Source organism: Rousettus aegyptiacus, unplaced genomic scaffold (genome assembly GCF_014176215.1).
Source record: "Rousettus aegyptiacus isolate mRouAeg1 unplaced genomic scaffold, mRouAeg1.p scaffold_m13_p_11, whole genome shotgun sequence".
Taxonomy (NCBI): domain Eukaryota; kingdom Metazoa; phylum Chordata; class Mammalia; order Chiroptera; family Pteropodidae; genus Rousettus; species Rousettus aegyptiacus.
In genome coordinates, this window is record NW_023416286.1 from 8,401,248 (window position 1) to 8,423,824 (window position 22,577).

General features: G+C 34.2%; 1 protein-coding gene across 7 annotated transcripts in view; it reads left to right on the plus strand.

Moving 5' to 3' along the window:
• Positions 1-22,577, plus strand: part of PDS5B (PDS5 cohesin associated factor B) — a 144,946-nt gene that overhangs the window by 117,664 nt on the left and 4,705 nt on the right. For 2 of the 7 annotated variants that reach the window (XM_016161928.2, XM_036228471.1), the window contains exons 24-33: positions 1,020-1,143; positions 6,503-6,707; positions 8,934-9,048; positions 10,822-10,954; positions 11,291-11,410; positions 12,358-12,420; positions 13,000-13,145; positions 15,896-16,001; positions 20,536-20,978; positions 21,065-21,175. In XM_016161928.2, coding sequence (XP_016017414.2) covers positions 1,020-1,143; positions 6,503-6,707; positions 8,934-9,048; positions 10,822-10,954; positions 11,291-11,410; positions 12,358-12,420; positions 13,000-13,145; positions 15,896-16,001; positions 20,536-20,978; positions 21,065-21,175 — 1,566 coding nt within the window. Of the gene's footprint in view, positions 1-1,019; positions 1,144-6,502; positions 6,708-8,933; positions 9,049-10,821; positions 10,955-11,290; positions 11,411-12,357; positions 12,421-12,999; positions 13,146-15,895; positions 16,002-20,535; positions 20,979-21,064; positions 21,180-22,577 lie in introns of those variants that run through there. The other 5 variants (XM_016161905.2, XM_036228472.1, XM_016161912.2 and 2 more) reach the window with 5 other exon arrangements.

Consider the following 22,577-nt stretch of genomic DNA (forward strand, 5'->3'; position numbering starts at 1 on the left):
TGAATTCTGCAAATGTATGTGAATTACCTTGGTTCTGCATTTTTAAACAAGGCTTTTATATAGAAACCTGGTCTTCAAAAACTTAGTTGTATTTAATTAGAACTATTTATTTCTTTTTATACTAAATAAACTAAATACACGAAAAATAAACTACTAAATAAACAAGAAAACAAACTTGCCTTTAGCAGTGGCTAATTGGTTCACCTCATAATAGCTCTTAGAATATTGCTGTAGATGAACTGAAAACCACCTCTGGGACATGTTTATTACCGTTGTCATGCATTCCAGTCAGTATTTTTACATAATCCTTAGAAAGATAAAGGAAGGGGCTTAAATCAACTAGATCATTAGATCTTGGAAGACCAGTTCCAGCTTTCCCTCCTTACTCCAAGATCCTGTAATTAAACTAATATATCACTATATTAGGAAGGATTGTTTTGATGTATTTACTAATCAAGAATTTACTAATTTTTGAAGTGTGTCCCATATAGCAGTTTTCTTTCCTTAAACTTAAAAAGAAACTTTAGGTAATACTAGAAAAGTTGAACTCTGGCTAAAAATAGTAACATTTTGTGTACTGCACTTGCTTTTATTCTACTTCTTTTGTGCTTAGCACAGTAGTTTTAGTTGACTTGATTAGCAAGTTAGGGCATTTTTATGCCTGACCGATAAGTAAACACAAATCCAGAAATAATCCACAAGAGAAGATTTAAAACCTAACAGCTACGCATACAAATAGAATTTTTTCTAGGCTTGGCTAAAAGCTATTTTTGTAGGATGAGAGAATTAAATGACTTGAGCATATTCTTTGATTCTAGAGAAGTACTTTATAGTAATAAACACAAATTTCCAAAGTTAAGTAAGCATAATATGGTGTTTAGAATCGCTGAATTGTTTTCTGCCCCTTTTTGGGTGGCCAGAGGAATTTTCATAAAGTTAGATACATAAAATAGGCATATTTTTGTGCAGACATTTGGAAATCTGATTTACATTTTCTTGCCCTTTTTTTTTTTCTTCAGTAAACCTGATATGTCGCGTCTGAGACTTGCTGCTGGGAGTGCTATTGTGAAGCTGGCACAAGAACCCTGTTATCATGAAATCATCACATTAGAACAATATCAGCTCTGCGCCTTAGCTATCAATGTAAGGAAAATGGCTGTACAGAATATGACTTTGCATGGTCTTTGACTTCAGAAAGAAAAATGCCCACCGTGATACAGAGATAAAAGTCTTGACTGTTTCCCCTTGAAAATTTTATGCATGAGAAACATTTCATAATTCTGAAACTGTTATTTGAGTTTTGGGTTGCTAACATAGTACAGTTTATTCTTGTTATTCGCAGTAGTGGTTTTGTTCTACAAGGTCACTCCAAGTACTGAATGAGCAGATACCGGACCATTGTTCATAGGACAAAAATGGGTGGTTCCTGCAAGCCTTTAGTCAACGTTTTTATCAATCAATACGTGACCTTGTTTTATGTGTGTTTGTTTAAAGACGCCTTGTTTAATATACAGTTGTGTCATAAACATTGAACTCATGGCCAACAGCACTGTAACTCATGCCTGAGTGAAGCGTATCTAACACACATTTTCTCCATAAGGCACATCCCAGCCTTCTCGCTCTTGGGAGCACTAAACAGCACCTTAGCACTATGCTGGGAAGCTATTTTAAACAACAAAGTCAGCAACAAAAAGTATAAAAATGTGAAAAATGTGGCACTTAAAGAGACCACCAAAGGGACACTTGTTTGTTGTTCAGCCTCAGCTGGACATGTGTCAGGCAACTCACACTTTTCGCTGCTCAGTGCACTACCCAGGAATGACCATGAAAATGTTGCAAGTATTGATTTTGAGGTTAGGAGTAAATTTTAGTAGATAAATTCACAGATGCAGAATGTATGAATGTTGAAGATTGAGCGTAGTTTTTAAAAGAAAGAAAAATAGAAATTTATAGTTTATAAAGATTAATTTTAGGTCAGAAGCAATTCTTTATTACTCAATGAGTTAAAAAATTAAATTATTAATAGTAATATTAATGGTTTTATATTCCAGTCTTATGGATTTCATATTAGAGTAACATAATATTTGAACTATATAACTTCAGAAATTTTTAGCATTGTTGAGAAAATTAAAAAGGGTTTCCATAATAGTAAATTTGATATTCTAATGTGATATTCTAATTTGATATTCTATTATAATATTTCATACATAATTTGGTGATTTTAACACTTAGTTTTGCTGTTCTTTTCCAAATAGTCTTATGTGGAAGAATTTGGTGTTTTTTTCAGAAATGATTGTAATTTTTCTTTCTACCTCCCTTCCTTATGCCGCTTATTTAAAAATTGCAACTTCTGTGTGACCTCTACACATAAACAGTCCATAAACAAGTCATCTATTTTTTAATTATTACCATTTTGTCAATTTCTGGTATTTCAGTCCTTAAAAGTTATTCCAAATCCTGTTTGTAATTTTAGTTTGTGGTGTTGTTATTCAGATATTAGACTAAACCATTTGAGAAATGAAATTTTGAGGAGCCCATAATTTTCTGATTTGGTGTTCCACATTTAATTTTAAAGATAATCTTATTTTGCAAGAAAGTGAAAATTGTTCAAAAAGCATAAAATTTTTTAGAAGAAAACAGCCTATTTTTTAAAATTGATAATACATGAATTCTGTTGACTTACCAGGTTCTTTGTCTGATATTTCTTTGGGTATTGGTGCCATAGTATTGAAGTAAAAATTTTTTTTAATCCAAGAAAATATGCAAATATATAAAAAGAGTGTTTTTTTTTTTTTAAAACCTACCATGGATAATAAATATGTGCAAACCATCTGTTAAATGTCCACTGTGTGCAAAAAGTCACTCACACTTCTAACTGCTTGAGACTTTCTTTTCCAGCACGGTCTGTTGTATGTGACTGAGTCACCAAATTCTCAAGGCAGAAGTGCAGAGTGCCCAAGTTATGCTATTGCTTGCTTTGGAATTCTGTTCACTGGAACATTTATTAATGGCTAGAAGTTAATTATCAGCATATTCTCACAATTTACAAACATACGAGGTTACCTTATTTTATTCTTAAACCAAACTTTTCCCTAATCTTTTAAACCACATGCCTGTCTCTCCTTTTTAAACCTCCAAACCTCGAGTCATCTGTACCTTTGTCTCACACCCTCTTAGCCTGTCACTCCTCACTGCTCATTTGCCTTCACTGTCTTACAAAAATGCTCTATTGAAGTCCCCAGATCCAGCGACAGTGGTCTTCATTGTACATGTCCTTTTCTACATCATTCGACACGGCCACTGTGCCTTTGTTCTTGAAAACCTCTTGTTCTGTCTCCTGATTTTTGTCGCACTTTCTCTGCCTGCACTTCCTGGCTCTCCTGTTTTTTTTTTTTTTTTTTTTAAATGCGTGTGTTCTATGAGGCTCTGCCCATGACTAACTTTTCCACTTATGCATTCTTTGGCCATCTTATCATCTATGTATTGCTTCCTCTACTGGCAACATTAACTTTTTTTAAGTCTCTGGTCTCACTTTTAATGAAAAACAGAATTTTCAGACTTTCATTTTCTGTGAATGTAGGACTGAATTCATAATCTTTCCCGAATCTATTTTTTTTTTTTTGACATGTTGAGCTTCAGCAAGCATTAAATAAACCTGAATGGCATTTCTTAGACCTACAAGCATGATTTATATTTGCCTATTTGTTTGTCCTTGCACTTCATTGCAAAAGTGCAGAGAATTCTGTCCTATATGATCTAATCTTTTTTTTTTATTCATCCCTTTTTAACCATTCTTGTTGCTATAACTATCATTAGCTCTCACCTAGATTATTCTGAGACTTTTTCTGTTGTTGGTTGAGTTTCCCTATCAGTTTTGAACATGTTATTCCCCCAGTCAGAACTACTTAGAGGCTTATAGTCATTAAAAAAAGAAAGTCATATATACTTTATAACTTGCCATTCAGTCCCTTTTAATATTTGGACTCTGATACGCGTTTAAAAATCTTGTTTCGCACACTATCCTTTATACCCTCATTTCAATGAAATCGAACTTTTTTTTATGTGCCTGTAGTTTGCTGCTGCTAATTTCCTTTTCACCCTCACACTTCTACAAATCCAAATCCAGCCCTTTTTGTAAATAAAGGCTCAGACAGAACCTTTCCCACAAAATTTGGTTCTGATTCTTAGGACTGGCCTTCTTTTAATCCCCTATAGGTTTGTTTGCAGTCCTGTGATATACACGTGTCTGTGCATTTGTCATTTGTGTACCTGTGGTTTATTTCTCTTATTTGCCTTGAACTCTTTAAAAGAAGGAATGCATCTCAGGGACCCTTGTCATGTATTAGAATAGAAAGTAAACCTCGAGGAATAGAAATTCAGTAATACGAACCTTAACATTGTTGAATAATTATTAAGGTATTTTAGAATTTGAATGCAATTCAAATTTACCGCGTACACCTATGTGCTCTACACTGTTCTATGTTCTATAAATACAAAGATGAGTAATTAAGTCATGACTATAGCCCTCAAGAAGATAACCTCTTAGTAAAACAGAGAATACAAGTAAATGTTGATAACATACAACATACAAAGTAATCAAACTATTTTACAAGATACTAGAAGTAATCCTGAGGATAATTTATACCAGAAAAGGCCACTAAAAGTGAATTTACTTAAGATGCAGACTACTTATGATTCAGACTTTATTCATAGTCAGTGGGGAATAAAAGCTTTGATTGGAAAATTATATTGGGGAAAATATTTTTTAATATTAAACAAAAATATTGAATCAGTTATTGGTTCTAACCATAACCATGAGGGTATTATTTGATTTTTTCAGAGTGTATTTTTTCTGATAAAAATTACATTCTATTTTTTACATTTAACTTTTTAACAGTGAAAAGGATAATTATCTTTGCAAAAAACAAAAACAAAACAAACATATGAAGACTTCCTCAGTGCCCAGGAACACATCTTTCAAATCTTTATTCATTCTCTTTTGATGTGTTTTTTGTATCATCCTTGTCAAATCTCTCATCTTCCATTGTGAACTGTCAGCTGCCCTGCATGTGATTTGACAGTTCTTCTCTAATATCACTTTAATGACGTTTTGGAATTCTACTACTTTTGCCAAATGAATGACAAATTGATTTTGTAATTAATTTGCATTACATTGTTGGATCCTGAATGATTAATGAGAGAATGACAAAAACATTATCTTGGTTGGGAATGCATCTAAGTAGAGGAGAGGGATGCTTGAGTGGAGATTAATTTTTTTAATGAGTAGTCTGTTCATTTGTGAATGTAATTGTGATGTGCGGAAGTATACAGTTTGTAATTTGGTATTTTTGTAATATATAATTGATAATGAAGATTCCTCTCCCCCATGGGAATGATACTGGGGAAGGAGTGAGTTAACTCTAACTTTGTTTTATTGAGTGCAAGAGTAGATAACAGACAGTATTTCTGTGAAAGCTAGACTACTTTTTAAAAGTAGGTGCTTGGTATTATAAGAAATTGAAGTTTATATTAAATGAAAGATGATACACAAAGGATTTAAAAACAAAGGCAAAATGTTATGACATAGGTTTTGAAGAAAAACAAAATGAACATTCTATGATAGAAGAAATACTGTACATAAAGTTGCAAAAATATGAAACACTCCGTACCTTGAGTTAATTGGTAGAGGGTAAGGTATAATTATGAAGGCCTTTGTGTGACATAGAGGGTCTCTATGTGTTTCATATATGAGTCAGAAGTCATATGGAGCTTTTCCCTGTAGTTTAGGAAAAATTCTGGTAACCTATGTACCAGATACCGTGCTAAGTTTAGAGGCACTGAAGCAAGTAGAGAAGTGTTTCTTGTCTTCAAGGAGTGAGCAGCGGGTAGGACAGATGTGAGCGCGGAAGGGTGCTGGGTGAGGAGCTCACGGGCACTCTGCAGGACACGGGCAGTGTCCCAGAGATGAGGCGACCAGTTCAGGCGGGGTCGTGTGTGCAGGAAGCAGGTGCTGCTGTGATGGATTGGCTCCTGTGTAGAACAAACAGTAATTCAATGTTTCTGAAATTAATTAGCAATTCTTCCCTTCAAAGTTGTGCTTTTTAAATCGAGTGGTTTTTTAAATGAAAGAACTAAAATAAATCGGATATTTTATCTTTCTCAATAAATGAAAAAGCTAAATATGAGATAGTGCTTAAACTTTATTTTTGTATACCTCATTTGTTTAAGATGGGATGGATTTATACTTATGAGTGTTATCTGTGTTAAAAGTACATGCAGTCTCTTCTGACACATGGACCTGGTAGTTACTGGGGTCCGGGTAAACACTCTAGAGTGGAAATTAACTTGTCATAGCATCTGAGTCTGCAAGCCGAAGCAGAGATTGTGGATAAACTTACGCCATCCACCCTTCTGGTGACGTGCTACCGCAAGCTTTGTATCCAAAGTTGTCACTTAGCCTTTGCTGCCATGCAGATAACGTGGGATAATTATGTCTTCACAGGATGAGTGCTATCAGGTGAGACAAGTGTTTGCTCAGAAACTTCACAAAGGTCTCTCCCGGTTACGGCTGCCACTGGAGTACATGGCCATCTGCGCGCTGTGCGCCAAAGACCCGGTCAAGGAGAGGCGCGCCCACGCCCGCCAGTGTCTGCTCAAGAACATCAATGTGCGGCGGGAGTACCTGAAGCAGCACGCGGCCGTCAGCGGTAAGCGGCCGCGCCCCGCCCGCCAGCCCCCGGGTGTCCTAGTTAACTGAGAAGTTGTTACTATTTTTCAGTAACAGCTTTTTTCTTTAAAAGGTGCATTTTTAAAATATAAACATGTGAGTGTTTAAATATCAACCCGAATGTCTCTGTGTCACTGACAAAATGGCTAAGGGAAATAAGCAGTGACATTGGGTGGAGATACTTTTAATAGAATAGTGAAATATGTAAATTTATAGAGAGTGAGTGCCATTTTTAGTTTAAAAAAGAAGTACAGGACTTTGATCTTCGTTGATCGTTCTCATCTGTAGCTGACATTAATATCGGATGTTTCTGTGCCTGCTTTTAATCTGCTTACTTTACCCCACCCATTTTATTAGTTATATGTTTCTGCGCCTTTTACAGCTTATTTAATGGCATTAAAATGTGTCCAGTTGCCCAAGTCAGAAATCAGAGGCATTCTTAATACCGTTTTTTCCCTCTCGTTGATCACCACATCCTTAATTCTTTCTCTGGATGCCATGAACGTTTCTCTTCAGCTCTCCTGCCCTGCTCTGTTTCTCTGGGACTGGTGTATTCACTTCTAATGATTCCCCTGGCCCCCTGCCTCTTAGCATCCTCCAGCCCTGTCGCACAGTTATCAGAATCATCTTTCCAAAACAGATTGGATCACATTACCAATTCCCTTGGAATCCATACGGGTTCTTCATTGCTCCCAGGATCAGGTCAAAACTTGTTAACATGGCCTATTATAGTTTATCTTCAGCCTGAGTTCCAAACTTTCTCTTTAACCACACCCAACTGTAAATTTTATGCTCCTTATACTCTGGGTTATTTGAAATTTGTGCAGCTATCGATTTTCTCTGTTGTCAGCTCAGTCTGGATATTGCCTCCCCCTTCCAGACAGACAAAACCAAGGAGCATTGTTTGCACCTTTTGAACCCTTTAAAATATAGTTTTGATGTTACTGTATCACTGGGACCCTCTGTCTTTTTCTTCCTTCCTCATCTTGGGGAAAACGAGCACTCTGGAGTCAGATCCCACCTCTGCCATTTACCAGTTGTGTTTCCTTATTTGTAAAATTTGTATAAGTATACTCATTTCTTATGATTGTATGAGGATTAAAAAGTTACATAAATAAAAGCACCTGGCATAATGCATTGTCCAAAGAAGTAGTCGCTTAGTTGTTAGCTATTCTTATCTTAGGGCACCTTCCACATTGACGTATGGCTTCTGTCTCTGTTTTTGCTTTATCTAGTGAGGGCTTTGTCTAGTCTTATTCATCGTTATATTTAAAATAGTAAGCTTGAAAAATTGTAAGCACTCAATCAGTATTTAATAGAGTTTAATTTGAATTTCACTGAATTTTGAACCTTGGTACTTTTTTCTTCTATATGTGCCTTGAATGATATCATACAAAGACTATTCTTTTTGAATTAAGCAATAGAACTTGGTGCCTTATTGGTACATGTGTTATTGCACTCCAGGTTGAACATCTACTTTAAAATTTTATTTTGAAAATAGAAAATATAAAAGGAAATGTTCAGAATGTGGATCTTGGTCTTTTCATGTAACCTTCAATAAGACACGTAAGGATTATTATTCTGACCTATAATGGAATATGCTGATCTCAAAGTATAAAAATATTTTCATTTAAACTGAAAAAATGTTTCTTTGTTAAAGTGTCCTAGAAACTCTTATTTAAGTTTGCTCCTTTTTTTCTGTTCTTCTGTTATAGATAGTATCAAACAGTTTTATTTTACTTTGATACTATAAATAGTATCAAAAACCTTTATTCTCTATTTTTGTGCCATACTGACTCTGAAAGATATACTAGTTTTTCATTTTGCTCACCAGCTTACAAGGGAATGTTGAACATAGGGTTGCTCATAATAACAAGAAAAATAGATCTTAGGTCTCTTAGTCTTAGATATAGTTTGTTTGGGTCACTTTTTTCCATATGCACTTGAAAACTGAAGTAATTGTCTTTGTGAACTCAGCATTTGGTGCATTTAATATGCATTTCACTATTGGACATGATGGATGGATAAACTTTAATTTATGATGTACCTCAACACTGGATATATCAATACGTTTTTCTTCTAGCCACATTGTGGTACTATTGGGATGCAGGAAATACAGTATCAAAGAGAAAGAAGGCGTAAGAGTTGGTTTTCTAACCTGGATGATTTTGTTATATTTTTTCTTTTTTCTGTTTTTCTTTTTCAGAAAAACTATTGTCTCTCCTACCAGAGTATGTTGTTCCATATACAATTCATCTTTTGGCACATGACCCAGATTATGTCAAAGTACAGGATATTGAGCAACTTAAAGATGTTAAAGAGTAAGACTTTCCATCCCATTTTTATATTTTCTGAAAGTTTTATCCCTTTCCTGATGCTAATGGAATCTCAATTATAATTAGTTTATGAAATTTATTTCATTTCTTAGGAATTTAAATTTCTTTCCCTTATTCTCTTATTTTTCTTTTTTCATACCATCTCTTTATAGTTTATTTCTAACATAACTTTCCAAAACTTAGTTTAGCATAATTACTGTACACTGTCGTATTTCTCTACCAGTCTGGCATTTTTTTTTTTCCATTGAAACAATCCATTAAAACTTTCCATTCTAACTCTTATCTTTTCCTACTTTCTTCTGAAGCACTGAATAGATTTTCATGTGGAGTGAAGTAATGTTTTCCTTGTGCACATAGTGAGCACATTTTCTTGGCAGTAACTCTCTTCCTCCATAAGGAAGGGGGGAGAATGGTCTCATTTAATAACAGGCCAAGTTGATAACCAGGGACCACTCCCACTTACTATTCCATTGGTGATTTTCTTAATAAAGTTTATGACTATCGTAATTTTTTCAATTATTGTTAAGAGACCAAAAGACTGTGTATGTGTGGGTGTACACTGAGGGGATATAATGGTATTTAGTGAAGTCTTTATAAGATCAGCATAGTCCTTTAGATAAGTTTGAGACCATGGGCCTCTTTCTGTTATAATAAAGGATGACCTTTGATTTTGAATGGATAAATTTATTATGCTTTTAGCTTTCTATTAAAGGAAAATAATTCTTGATTTCTTAGTTCATAGAAGTATTTTAAAGTTAAATATTTGAGATGCGTCAAGAAAATAAAATCAAATTACTAGTAACTTTGCAAGGGAAAAAGGAGTTAGTTCTCTCCAAATGAGTTTAATATTAGGATAATTATAACTAATGAAAACATCTAGCCACCCCTCTTCCTCAGAGACCACTGATTTTTGAAATGGATAAAATACTCTGGAATTTACTAAACATTTTTGGTATATCTCTAAATTGCCCCAGTACAGCCACAAGTAATCTCCAGACTGTGAGAGAGCCACTATAGCAGAATTTATTCCGTACCTGGGATCTTAAAGGTTTTTTCCTTTCTGGCATGATACCTTGTTTTACATTTTTTTCCTTTTCCTGTTACTTCTTTTTCTCTGTGCTATAACTGTCCCTTTCTGTCTATGTAATACAGAGACAAAGCACGTTTGTCTACTTATTCTTAATAATTCTACTTATTAATTGCTATAATTAATAATTCTACTTATTCTTAAGTAGAATTTTTTGTAATTAACTTCAAAACTGAGCCTTCTTTTAATTTTTCCCTCTTTAAGTAAAGACAGTATGAGTACTTCAGCTGTGACTTTTTCCTGTCTAATTTACTGATCAAGATTCTTAACTTCTGAGTAAGGTAGTTGTCTTTTCACAAAGATTTCCAGTTGGAATCAAAGTCAGCATTGAGTTTTGGGGACTTCATTTTATTCATGGCCAGGTTTTTCCTTCAGACAGTCCTCCCTTCCTGTCACAGCTAGAGGTTAAGATCACTTCATTCTTTCCACTGTTTATTTCTTTTTAACCTGCCTCCCTGGGTAAATTGGGGAGACTTTGAGAAAGGCTCTTATGCATATAAACCTACATTGCTGATGTGTTGTGATATGTATCTTTTTTTTCTGTTGACTTAGAGATGTTTCTTTTAAATTTTTTCCACTCCCAGAATTCATTATATTTATATTTAGAATTATTATATCTGTGTTTAACAACCAATTTTTGTTTCTTGTTTCTCTTTCCTGTTTTTTTTTAGATGTCTTTGGTTTGTTCTAGAAATATTAATGGCTAAAAATGAAAATAACAGCCACGCATTTATCAGAAAGATGGTAGAAAATATTAAACAAACAAAAGATGCCCAAGGACCAGATGACACAAAAATGAACGAAGTATGTAATTCTTTGTAAATAATTATGATTCCCTGTCGATTTAATCGTTCAAGTGTAGGATATGGATCTTCTGTAGTATTTGTAGACAACATCAAATAGTCTCTTCTATTAGTAGTAAATAATTAGTAGTATTTCTGTTAGTAATTAGACTTAATAATATAGAAGTACTAGTATAGCATTTATAGTAATGCTGTTACTAGTAAACTAATGAAAACAATAGGCAGTATAAGCATTTTAACTTACACTGTTATACAGAAAACTATACTAAACACATGTTTTAGAATTACTGCAGAGTCTAGGGTGCCATTTAAATACTTGCTTTTAATGCCATTTCAGAAACTGTATACTGTGTGCGACGTTGCTATGAACATCATCATGTCAAAGAGCACCACGTACAGCTTGGAGTCTCCTAAAGACCCAGTTCTACCAGCTCGTTTTTTCACCCAGCCTGACAAGGTAGTTACTTTAGAATTTGTTTGTGTAAGTTGAAATAAAATATCTTCTCAGCACTTACTGTGGGAAGATCCTGATGGATGAGTGTTAAGAGCTGACCCACTACCAACATCATGGAAAGGTCACCTTGGGTCTTAATAATGAGCCAAACTGGAGGGCAGTTACAGTTCACAGAATGGTTATGAGAATATAGAGTTTGTGTTCAGAGTTTTATGCCATCTGAGGGCATAGGCCCTCATGTCGATCTGTGAGTTGTGGCCATCTATCCAGAATGGGAAGGAAATGCTGATGGAGATACAGTCTGAAGGTATAAGCCTTTGAATGAGATTTATAACTGGGATGAGGATACAGACAGAGAACAGACAATGGAACAGGCCCAAGACCCTGGGAATGCTACAGGGGTGTTCCCACGGTCATAAAACTAAAGAAGGTGTGCAGTGTAAAAGGTATTTTCCAGATTCTCTTAGAGGTTCTTAATGCACTGAGCCTATTGAGTAACTGAGTGTAGAAACCACACTGCCTTCTTTTCTAAATACCAGTTCAGGTCTTATTAGCTTACAGAGTTTTGGAACAACCTTGTAGTTCAATCACCCAGTAGCTACAAGTGACTGCTGTTACGCGTTCACTGTGGTATAAGGTAACAGTACACATGGTCTCTTTTGGAGAGTATTATTACAGGAGCATGTGTTTCTGATGCATCCTTAGAAATCTAGCATGCTAGAGCTCGCATATGTGTTGTTAATCTTGGAGATAGTACGAGGTTAGTTTAAGCTTATAGGATTTAAAATGAGTGACTGAAAATTTATGTTTCAGCCGATGAGTTTAAGTAAATATGTATTTTATTATCTACTTTAAAAGAAAAACTGCTCTGTGTTTTGTTGGCTTTTGATCCACCTTACAAATATAGTGTTTCAGTATTCACTGACTACATCTTTTTTTCTCGCTTGTAGAACTTCAGTAACACCAAAAATTATCTGCCTCCAGAAATGAAATCGTTTTTCACTCCTGGAAAAGTACGTGTTGAATATCTTTCTAATTCTTATGTGGTAGTTTATTTTATTGTGATTATTGGCATAATTATGTTATTTTGTATTTCTTTTAAAATTTGTGTACCTTAAGTTAGAAAATATAATTTAAGTATCTTTTACTTACCAGTAAGAAGTAGTTATATTTTAGATGCAAGTTCAGATGTATGAACTTTTTCTTCAGCTTTTTATAATAAAGTCCCAGAGTTTGATCCTTAAATGTCTTATCCTATAATATCAAGATAAAAATCTTAAAGTGAAATTGCATCTTATGTCCTTCCATAGCAAGAGTCTAATTATCTGTTTTCATTGTTTACTAAACAGTTCATTTTTTCTCACTTTCTATGTAAGCCTTTCCTCCAAATAAGAAACTTGACTATTATGCTATTATAGGTTTTTTTGTATCTGTTCAAGTGATATTCACTTTATAATCCTTATTTTGCTTAAGGTTAGGCACATTTTTCATGATTAATGTCTTAATACTTTGACAGATGTTATTTATGGTTCTTTACATGTTAAATTTATTTGGGCTTTAATCAAATAGAGATAATGCATTTTTCATTTCAGCCTAAAACAACCAATGTTCTAGGAGCTGTTAATAAGCCGCTTTCATCAGCAGGCAAACAATCTCAGACAAAATCATCACGAATGGAAACTGTAAGCAATGCAAGTAGCAGCTCAAATCCGAGCTCTCCAGGAAGAATAAAAGGGAGGTCAGTACATACGAAACTTCATACTTTATATTTGAGGATTCCAACAAGAGTGTGAGATCTAAAGTAGTGTAACCTAAAACATTCAATGCCGAAGAGTGGAAATCATTGCATATCGTTGTACATGTTGTTGTTCAAGTTCAAGATTACTTGCTAGCTCATTTAGGTAGGCATTCCTTCTTAGCCTTTATCATATTCTAGCTTGTTGGGGTGATCTGTGTTAGTGAACGTAGGCCAGTTTCCAATTATCCAGCAGTGGGAAAACTGTTGCTGTACAGAACACACACAGTCATTAAATGGTGAGGCAGGAACTAACATGAAGAGTTTCCACAATATGTTCAAGTGAATGAAAAGGTAAAGAATAGAATAGTGTTACAGTGTTTTCGAGTTTTTGAAAAAGATTTGTATTTACATTTGCTTGTATATGCATAGAAAGTTTTTGTAAGAATTCACCATATCTTAATAGTATTTGTGTAATATAGGATAGGAGGGAAATCATTTTATACTCTTTGTATGTATGGTTTAAATTTCTTTTTACCATGTACATGTATATACTTTTTTGATTGTTTAAAATAGTTAAATCATGCTCTATAGGAGACTGTTTTTCTTTTTAAGAAAGGAAAAAAACCACATTTTACACTTTCCCTGGTTTGGGCATAGTGTGTAGTATATCGTCTATCAGTAGTAGAGTCTGTACAGGGCTGGACTGCCGCCGTTTATTGGTTTTGCTAAGTTATTGTGAAAGACTGCATGCCGTCTTTTGCATTGTTCATAACCGGTTAGTAATGAAGGGAGGAGACATTCTAAAATAACTTATCAATTTCCTCATAATGAGGAATTGTTAAATGATATATGTGTGTGTGTGTGTGTGTATATGTACATATATATGTGTGTGTGTAATAATAAAAATAGAATAAAAATTGTATCTGTGGCTCTCATTTTTCTAGATTCCCATATTAATGCATATTTGTGGCTGATACCTAAGTGACCCTTCACCCATATCATTTGGACATTTCTTAGTGGATATCCTCATACTTGATGTAACCAAAAGATTTCCAGCAACTCATTTTCTGAATTATTGATTTTCCTCCTTGAATTCCTAGTCATGATTCATCTAGTCATCTAGGCTAAGAGCTTTAAAATTATCTTTGACTCTTCTCTCATGCTAATGTCTGCCAATTATTTTTTTTTACAGTGTTTTATACTTCTCTTTTCTGTTATTTCATTTATTTCCTTTCTTTAATTATTGTAGTATTTGACTGTTGCTCATCCTTATTCCTCTGGCTATGTAGATCATATCACTGCTAGATAATCTTTTTTAAATGCTGCTGGTTTCAGGTTATTTCATTGCCCAGAAATCTTAATAGGTTTCCCTTGTTTGCTTTCAAGACAATTAATGTTTTACCCTGTCTTCATCTCCCATTGTTTTTCAAAACAAATGATTCCTAGTTTCCCTGCTTGGTGCAACCTCCTAGGTGTCCTGGAGAGACCAGCCTTGCTGGAGAGTTGGCGTGAGAGAGTAACTGCAGAGATGATGTGGGGAGGTAGCCAGATTATGTTTGGACTTGATGAGTAATGTAAAGAATTTGGATTTGATTTTTAAGTACAACTGGAAAATATTGTGGAGTCTAGTGATCTAATTTGTGCTTTTAAAAGATTGCCTGGACTCTTTGTGGACCATAGAAGAGCAAGAATTGAGGTAAAAAGCAAAACAAAACAAAACAAAAAAACAGTAGGAGTCAGCTAATAGTGATCGATGGAAGAGGTGAAGAGGGAGGAAGATGGTAAATAGTGAAATTTGGGATTTATTTTCGTGGTAGGTCCAAATGGTCTTGCTAATGGATTAGATGTGAACAGTTAGGGAAAAGGAGAATTTAAGGATGTGTTCTAGGGTTTTTGGCCTGAATACTTTTGTAGATGATGGTGTCATGTACTGAGCTATAGAATCCTTGAGGAGGAACAGACTGAATGTGTGTGTGTGTGTGTGTGTGTGTGTGTGTGTGTGTGTGGAGGAGGAGGGGAAAGAGGAGTGTCTGAATAATTTCTGCCTGTATTAAAGTTAAGATGCCTGTTAGAATTGAGGTGAGTGGGCAACTGGGTACGTGAGGCTAGAGCTCAGGGTAGCCTCTCAGCCAGAGACTGAAAGTCAGGTTTCATTAATGTTCAAATGGTTTTTAAAACCAAACAAGGAATGAGATAACCCGGGATAGAAGATGGAACCTTTATACCAGAGCATGAGAGCATGTGCTGTTTATCCATTTAGCAGATATTTGTTGGGTGTCTATCCCATACTGGGCACTGATCCAAATGCTTTAGTGCACATCAGTAAGTAATATTGACAAAAGATCAGTGCTTTCTTTCTAGCAGGCCAAGGTAGTCAGTAGATAATAAACAGTAACTTTAATGTGTTAAAGGGTGTTAAGTGTAAGAAACAGTTGAATGGGGGTAAGTGAGAGGGAGGGGATAGGGCACACTGTGACGTAGACCAGTCCAACTTCCCAACAAGAAAAGTTTTACTTTGCTTTATGTTCCCGCTGCAAGACAGAATTTCATTTTTAAAAGACTTAGGAAAAGAACTAAACTTGTGGTCATTAAATATGCTTCATTGCTTGATTTGGTACTAAATATAGTAGAATAAAACCAATACTTTTCAAATGAACCTTTTTTTCATAAAGCAATAAAGCTACACTAGGGAACAGAGAATGCTTTTAAGGTTCTATGATTATAATAACTGCTAATGTCTATATTAAAAGGCTTGATAGTTCTGAAATGGATCACAGTGAAAATGAAGATTACACAATGTCTTCACCTTTACCGGGGAAAAAAAGTGACAAGAGAGACGACTCTGATCTTGTAAGGGTGAGCTATTTGGTTTAGTTTTATAATTAGAGTAATTATTATTTTACCATATAAATAATGATTTTTACAATTAAATTAACTAACATTACTCTCGAATTTAACATATGATTTTCTTTTAATGGTTTTAATCACATTTGAGTTTTTAATTATCCTCTACCAAGTAATTTAAGCATTTTGAATTTCTTGTGGTTATTTTTGTTTGGTCATTCTAATAAGTAGTTTTTATTCTTTAGGTCTTTGGAATCAAACATACCAGTTCTATACTCAGAACTGCTTTTTTTCTGGGTTTTGTTTTTCTTTTACATAATAAGTTTAAACTCATCCTTTGAGAAAGGAAATAGAATGAGGAATCCTTAAAGGCTTCCTTATTTTAGTTGATTTCTTGAGCCTGTAATTATTAAATAAGCTTCTATTCTAGTAAAAATACGAAATGGCTACAGTTTTCTTGAAGTCCTTGTTTCGTTTTTAAATCTTAATAGCAGCAATAGCTTGTATGATAGACACAACTTGTAAATGTCATTTGAAGACATATTTAGTAGTTTTGGTGCAGATCCAGAAGATAGTTATGTACTCCAGCACAGCCTGACAGCCTTAATAATTGGGCACACTTTGACTTTCTAGATTAGCTCTAAATATTTCTTGATTTGCCTCTCCAATCAGTTTCTTTATCTGTGAAATGTGGATACTTAGCTGCTAAGGTTTATCATAATAAACAGTTTCGCCCAAATGAATTGTCGTTACTGCTGTTTTATTGTTAAAAAGATTAACCTTTTTTTATTAATGATTACTATAATAATGTGTTTAAAGCTACCCAGTTAATAGAGATGGGAGATTATTAATGAAGTAATTATGCTCTTTCACTTTCTTTGAAATATCAGTGTCGTCCTTGTCTTCCACTGGCCCAGCATTGCACAGCCCAAAGAGTTTGTTGTCAGGTGTTTTCAGGTGTCTCCAGTAATTTATTTTAACAAATTGTTTGTCTTTCCACTTAAAAAATTATAATTCTAAAATTCTTATTAAATCCTTACTATCTGTACTATAAATTCTAATTTTTATTGGCTATTTAAAAATTTCACTCAAGCAGAATTAAAAATTGGTTGCTTAGCCAGAAAGGAATCCTATTATCTATATTTAGAGAAGAGAATCCTTGAATTGGAAAAAGTATTTATGTCTTCTAGTCCTACTTCCCAAAAATGGCTTCATTACCATTGATGAGAGTCAGTCACCACGTACTTGGGAATGCCTTAAGTGGAGAGCTTGTTGTGTCTCTCACTGTTGGAAACATCACCTAAGCCCCACACCCACATGTTGCCCACATTTAGAAAATGTGGTTTTGGTTAATTCTTAATATTTTGTTATCCTAAAAAGTCCATATCTAGTTTTACCTTATGGAGCAATGCAGAACACAGTTTCTGTTTTTCATAGAACAGTTTTGAATTTCTGAGCCTTTGAGAATTATTTGTGTAATTGGCTGTCCTTTGTGTAACATTGCATTTATTTTCAGAAGTACTAGTAGAACCATATTAATCTAGTTTCCACTGAAATATCCTCAAAGAGGTGAACATTATGAGGCACAAGTTTAAAGACTAATAATTATAGTGAAAAAATGCCATCTCTTATAACGAAAGGGTACCATACCTTTGCCTACTACCACTGCACACTGAAATTTCACTACAAAGCGGTTATTCTCCATACACATTTATATTTAAATTTTAGTTTTATAGGTAACATATTTTCTTCATTTCCTGCTCCTAACCCCAGTTTTATATTCCCTCTCATCTTAAAACAATGCAGCACAAAATGAAAAATTAGAAAATGTAGTGCTTTAGGAAAGTAGATTACTTAATAGCATTTTCAAGAAAGCAGTCGTTGGTTTTCTGTTACCATCCTCCTCTTCCAGAACGTGAAGGAAATCAGCCAAGCTTCCAGATCTGTGGACATCAAAATGAATTATAGCATTTAAAATCGAAGAGGACGCTTTACATTTAGTTTTAATTTAATGTATTTTTACCTCCCATCTCTGAGTAATAACAGTTACTTTTTAATTTATGTGCAAAACTTTAAATACTAGTAAATTAAAACCAATGATTTTTAGGTCTTTTTTTCCCCTGGAATGAAAGGATAATTTAATGCTATAAAATCTTTTAATACATTATAGCATATCAATGTACCAAATAAGAAAAATACTAACAAGATATTCTCAGATCACGCTAAAGAAGAGATAAATATTCAAATACAAACTCGTAATACCAGAAGATACATCCTAGTATGCTGAAAGTTTTGTCTGTTTAAGTTAGTAATGATTTAGTCAGTTATTCTTCTTAAAGATAAAATACCTGAAGCATTCTTATTAAAAATCAGGAACAAAACAAGCAGCCTGCTATCACCACTAATTTTTAAAATTGTTATAGAATGTTTGACCATTTCAAGAAGACATGAAATAGTCAAAGGTATAACAATGAGAAAGAAGAGACAGATTTGTTTTTATTTTTGTACTCTTGGAAAAATGAGAGAAGCAGTTGAAAAACTAAGAATTTAGCGTGGTAGCCATATATCTGTATATATGTGTATATGTAACTAGGTTTACTCTGGTTTTAATTTATATCAGGTATACAGCTGGGGGAAAGGGGATTGACTTTGTAATAACCACTGCAACAACAAACTTAGATATATTATTAGCTAGCTGTAGGTAGGTTAATAGATAGGAAGGAAGGAAGGGAGGAAGGGAAGGAAGGAAGAAAAGAAGGAAAGAAACAAGGAAGGAAGGAAGGAAACAAGGAAGAAAACAAGGACGGAAGGAAACAAATACAGATATAGATACAGATATTTCTAAATATAACCTTAAAAAGAAGTAGTGGGAACCTATGTGGAGAGAATATCAAAACTGAGAAATATGGAAGACTTGGAGAGAGGACATACAATGTTCCTTCATGGAAAAAATGAATCTAAGAGATAACAGGTCTTTTCTAAATGACTATATAATTAGAAAATTCCAGTGTGATTTGTTTAAGTCCATGTGGAAAAATAAATGAATACAAAAAAAGAGGACTAATAAGTTTAGCCCAACCAGATACAAACATACTTAGTTATAATTAGTAAAATATTGTGCTGCTGTGATAATAGTCCATAAACATTATTTTTTAAAACATAATACAGAATGAAGGAAGCATTACATATCAGCAGTTTTGAAATAGTTAAATGTCTCTTTGGGTGTGGGAGTAGAGAAAAACAGTTTAGAATCTCATCTCACATCCTATTCTAAAACAAATAATATTGTAGTCCTTTCAGGCTGCCATAACAAAATACCATAAGCCGGGTGGCTAAACCACCAAGTTAAATTTCTCACATTTCTGGAGGTTGGGAAATTCAAGATCAAAGTGCCAACTGATTCAGTTCTTGGTAAGAACTGTTTCTAGTTATCAGATGGCCATGTCCTCACATGTGTGGAAAGGGGGAGACAGAAGTCTTTCTGGTGTCTGTCTCTTCCCGAAGAGCCCTAATCCCACGTTATGGGGAGTAGTTTTAACCTATTAATAACAAATAGAAATAAAATTTAAAAGTATATAAAAGCATAAAAGAATGTAGATTAAAACACTAAGCCTCCAATAAATAAATGGACAGAGGGCATAATACCAATGACATAATTAGGCAGTTCACAGACAGGAAATGCAAATGACTAATCAAACATATTTAAAAATTACAGGCACTCAGATAATTTTTGTTTTCACTGACATTTAAGAATGTAAATTGGTACAAATTTTTTAGAAGTTAACTTACACACTTAGGTATTGGTGAGTTTTAAGTATGTATGTTTGTGGACAGCATCATATGTGTTCATACATACTGTTCTTAGTTTCCTTGAAAAATTTCCTCAATCTCCATCTGCTGGTAAATCATAAATACTCTGAATGTAGACTAGGATTTTATTTTAAATTTCAAAGTCACCGATTTTTAAATTATTTTTGTTGTTAAGTAGCTGTACCTGAGAAGAAGCAGTATCTAAGATTCGGAATGCATTCAAAACTTATAATAAATGATGAATGTGCATTTTGCAGCATTGATTCATAGAATAATAAGTTCTTGTATGATGTGTAAAGCATGATTATAATGTAGTTGATATTTTATGTCTTATATACTGTGGTAAAATGAGAGAGAAACTGAATGTCAAAACAGATTCATTATATTTAGTATAGCTGTCTACTATTCAAACATTGAATTTAGAATTTTTTTTTTTTTATGAAATAGCTCTTCACTGAAGTTTATGACTTAATAAACTACTGATTTTGAGAGGCTTCCATTTGAGGTTCTCTAGCTTAAGTGTGCATAAATAATTACCCTCTTACCCCAGATAATTTTTTCAAACTAAAAAACTACTCATAGAAGCAAGTAAGTAGTTATTGTTCTGACATGTTGAAGAACACTAACTTCATTTAGGTGTATTTTTATAATAAAGGTGGGTAACAGATTTTTTGTTTTTTCTTCGAAATATGCGTATTGACAATCTTATACTTGCAATTGTGGTTTTTATTCCTAGTCTGAATTGGACAAACCTAGAAGCCGGAAAAAAGCACCTGCTACAGATTCTGAAGAGAAATTAGGTATGGACGACCTGACTAAGCTGGTACAAGAGCAGAAACCGAAAGGCAGTCAGCGAGGACGGAAGAGAGGCCACACGGCCTCAGAGTCAGATGAGCAGCAGTGGCCTGAAGAAAAGAGGCTCAAAGAAGATTTATTAGAAAATGAGGATGAACAGAACAGTCCCCCAAAAAAGGGTAAAAGAGGCCGACCACCGAAACCTCTCGGCAGCGGAGGGACACCAAAAGAAGAGCCCACAGTAAAAACGTCTAAAAAAGGAAGTAAAAAAAAATCCGCACCTACAGTAGCAGAGGAAGAGGAAGAAGACGAGAGACAGGGCGGAAACACAGAGCAGAAGTCGCAGAGCAGACAGCACCGGCCGTCCCGGAGAGCACAGCAGAGGTGAGCATGTGTGACTAAGCGCTTGTATTTGTCACTCTATTGCGAGTCATAATTTGACGCTGTCCACATTTGGGTCTTCCCCAAAGCAGAGCAGAATCTCCTGAGACTAGTGCAGTTGATCCCACACAGTCCATCCCACAGAAAGGACGAGGAAGACCATCAAAAACGCCACCACCATCACAACCAAAAAAAAATGTGTAAGTTGTAAATAATATTAAATTTCAAACCAATTTCAAATTATTTTGCAGAAGTTTATAAATTTTTAAATATATAAAAGGCTGCATTTAAATCTCATATGTTTAGCCCCTGTTACACTAGGTAAGGTAAAGTTTTTATTAACTTACCTAGGTGATTGATAATCCTCTGGTAACATTTATACAGGTTTTAGGCAAATCTTCTTTTAATGAGTACCAAATAGTTTATTTCCAAATCAGACTTTACGGTGCCTAAGATGATAGGTATTTTTAGATAATCACTGCGTGTTGACCAGGCTGCCTTGTCATTCCACACTGCAGTTTTTCTTCATATCTCTCCTAAGCAACTTTAAAAAAAAAAATAGCTTTGATACTTTCACTTTTATTCTTTGAACTGTGTAGAAAAGTAAAATGAATCATTTTTCTTAAATTACATCTGTAGAAATTGTCACATGCCGATCTTAAGTTTTCGATGTCTTGATTTGGTTTGTTTTCTGATGAAATTAGCACATCTGTATCCACATACAGGTAGTTTTGGATGGTCACACAATCACATGTTTATATGAGAGTTACATTAAGAAATCTATATCCAAAATTATTGAAGTGACAGGAGTATCAATGCTGTAATTTGTAAATTTAGAACTTTTTCTCAGTTACTTAAGTGGAAATAGAATGGCATGTCTTCTGTTAGTTAGAAATTCTGTAGTTTTTCTGGGAGTAATACCATTACGTAATTACATCAGAGGCTTGATTTTTCAGAGTTACCAACACACCTTGGTCCAAGTACTTAGTTACCCTAGAAGTGTTTCCTATTCCTGTGTAATATACAGGAAGAGGAGAAGTTGTCTGGGTGTCTAGATGATATTTCATACCTTCTTCATTTAATTTTTCCCTCAGGTGAAAAGTAAAGGTAAGTCCATTTTTGTGGCAGCTGCATAAATGCGTTTGGAAGCAACCATGGAAAATCACTGGTTTTGAAAAAAAAAAATTTTAAGAAATGTTAAATTCCCATGATTGATTTTATAACAAGAAAATAACAGGATAGATGTCTTTCAGGCCCATAACTTTAATTTGTTTATATTTGGGCATCATAAAATTAAGGGCTTAAATCATTATCATGTTATCTCCTAAAATTACCCGAGTCCTCATGTGAACGTTCTAAACCAATCATTAAAAAAAAAAAAAAAAAACAGAAAGAGACTCTGTATTCTGTCAAAACAGTCTCTCTTCCCCTCACTGGGAAGCTCTTTAGAGGTTGTAAAATAACATGTTATATTTGCCTGTTTTTCTTGTTCTGACCTCATTGAGATTGAGAACCACTGTATTATTTTCTATGTAATTTCTGTATTTTCTTACGTTAATTCTGAAAAACTAAATCAAGTAAAAAAAAATTATTGGTTTGAGC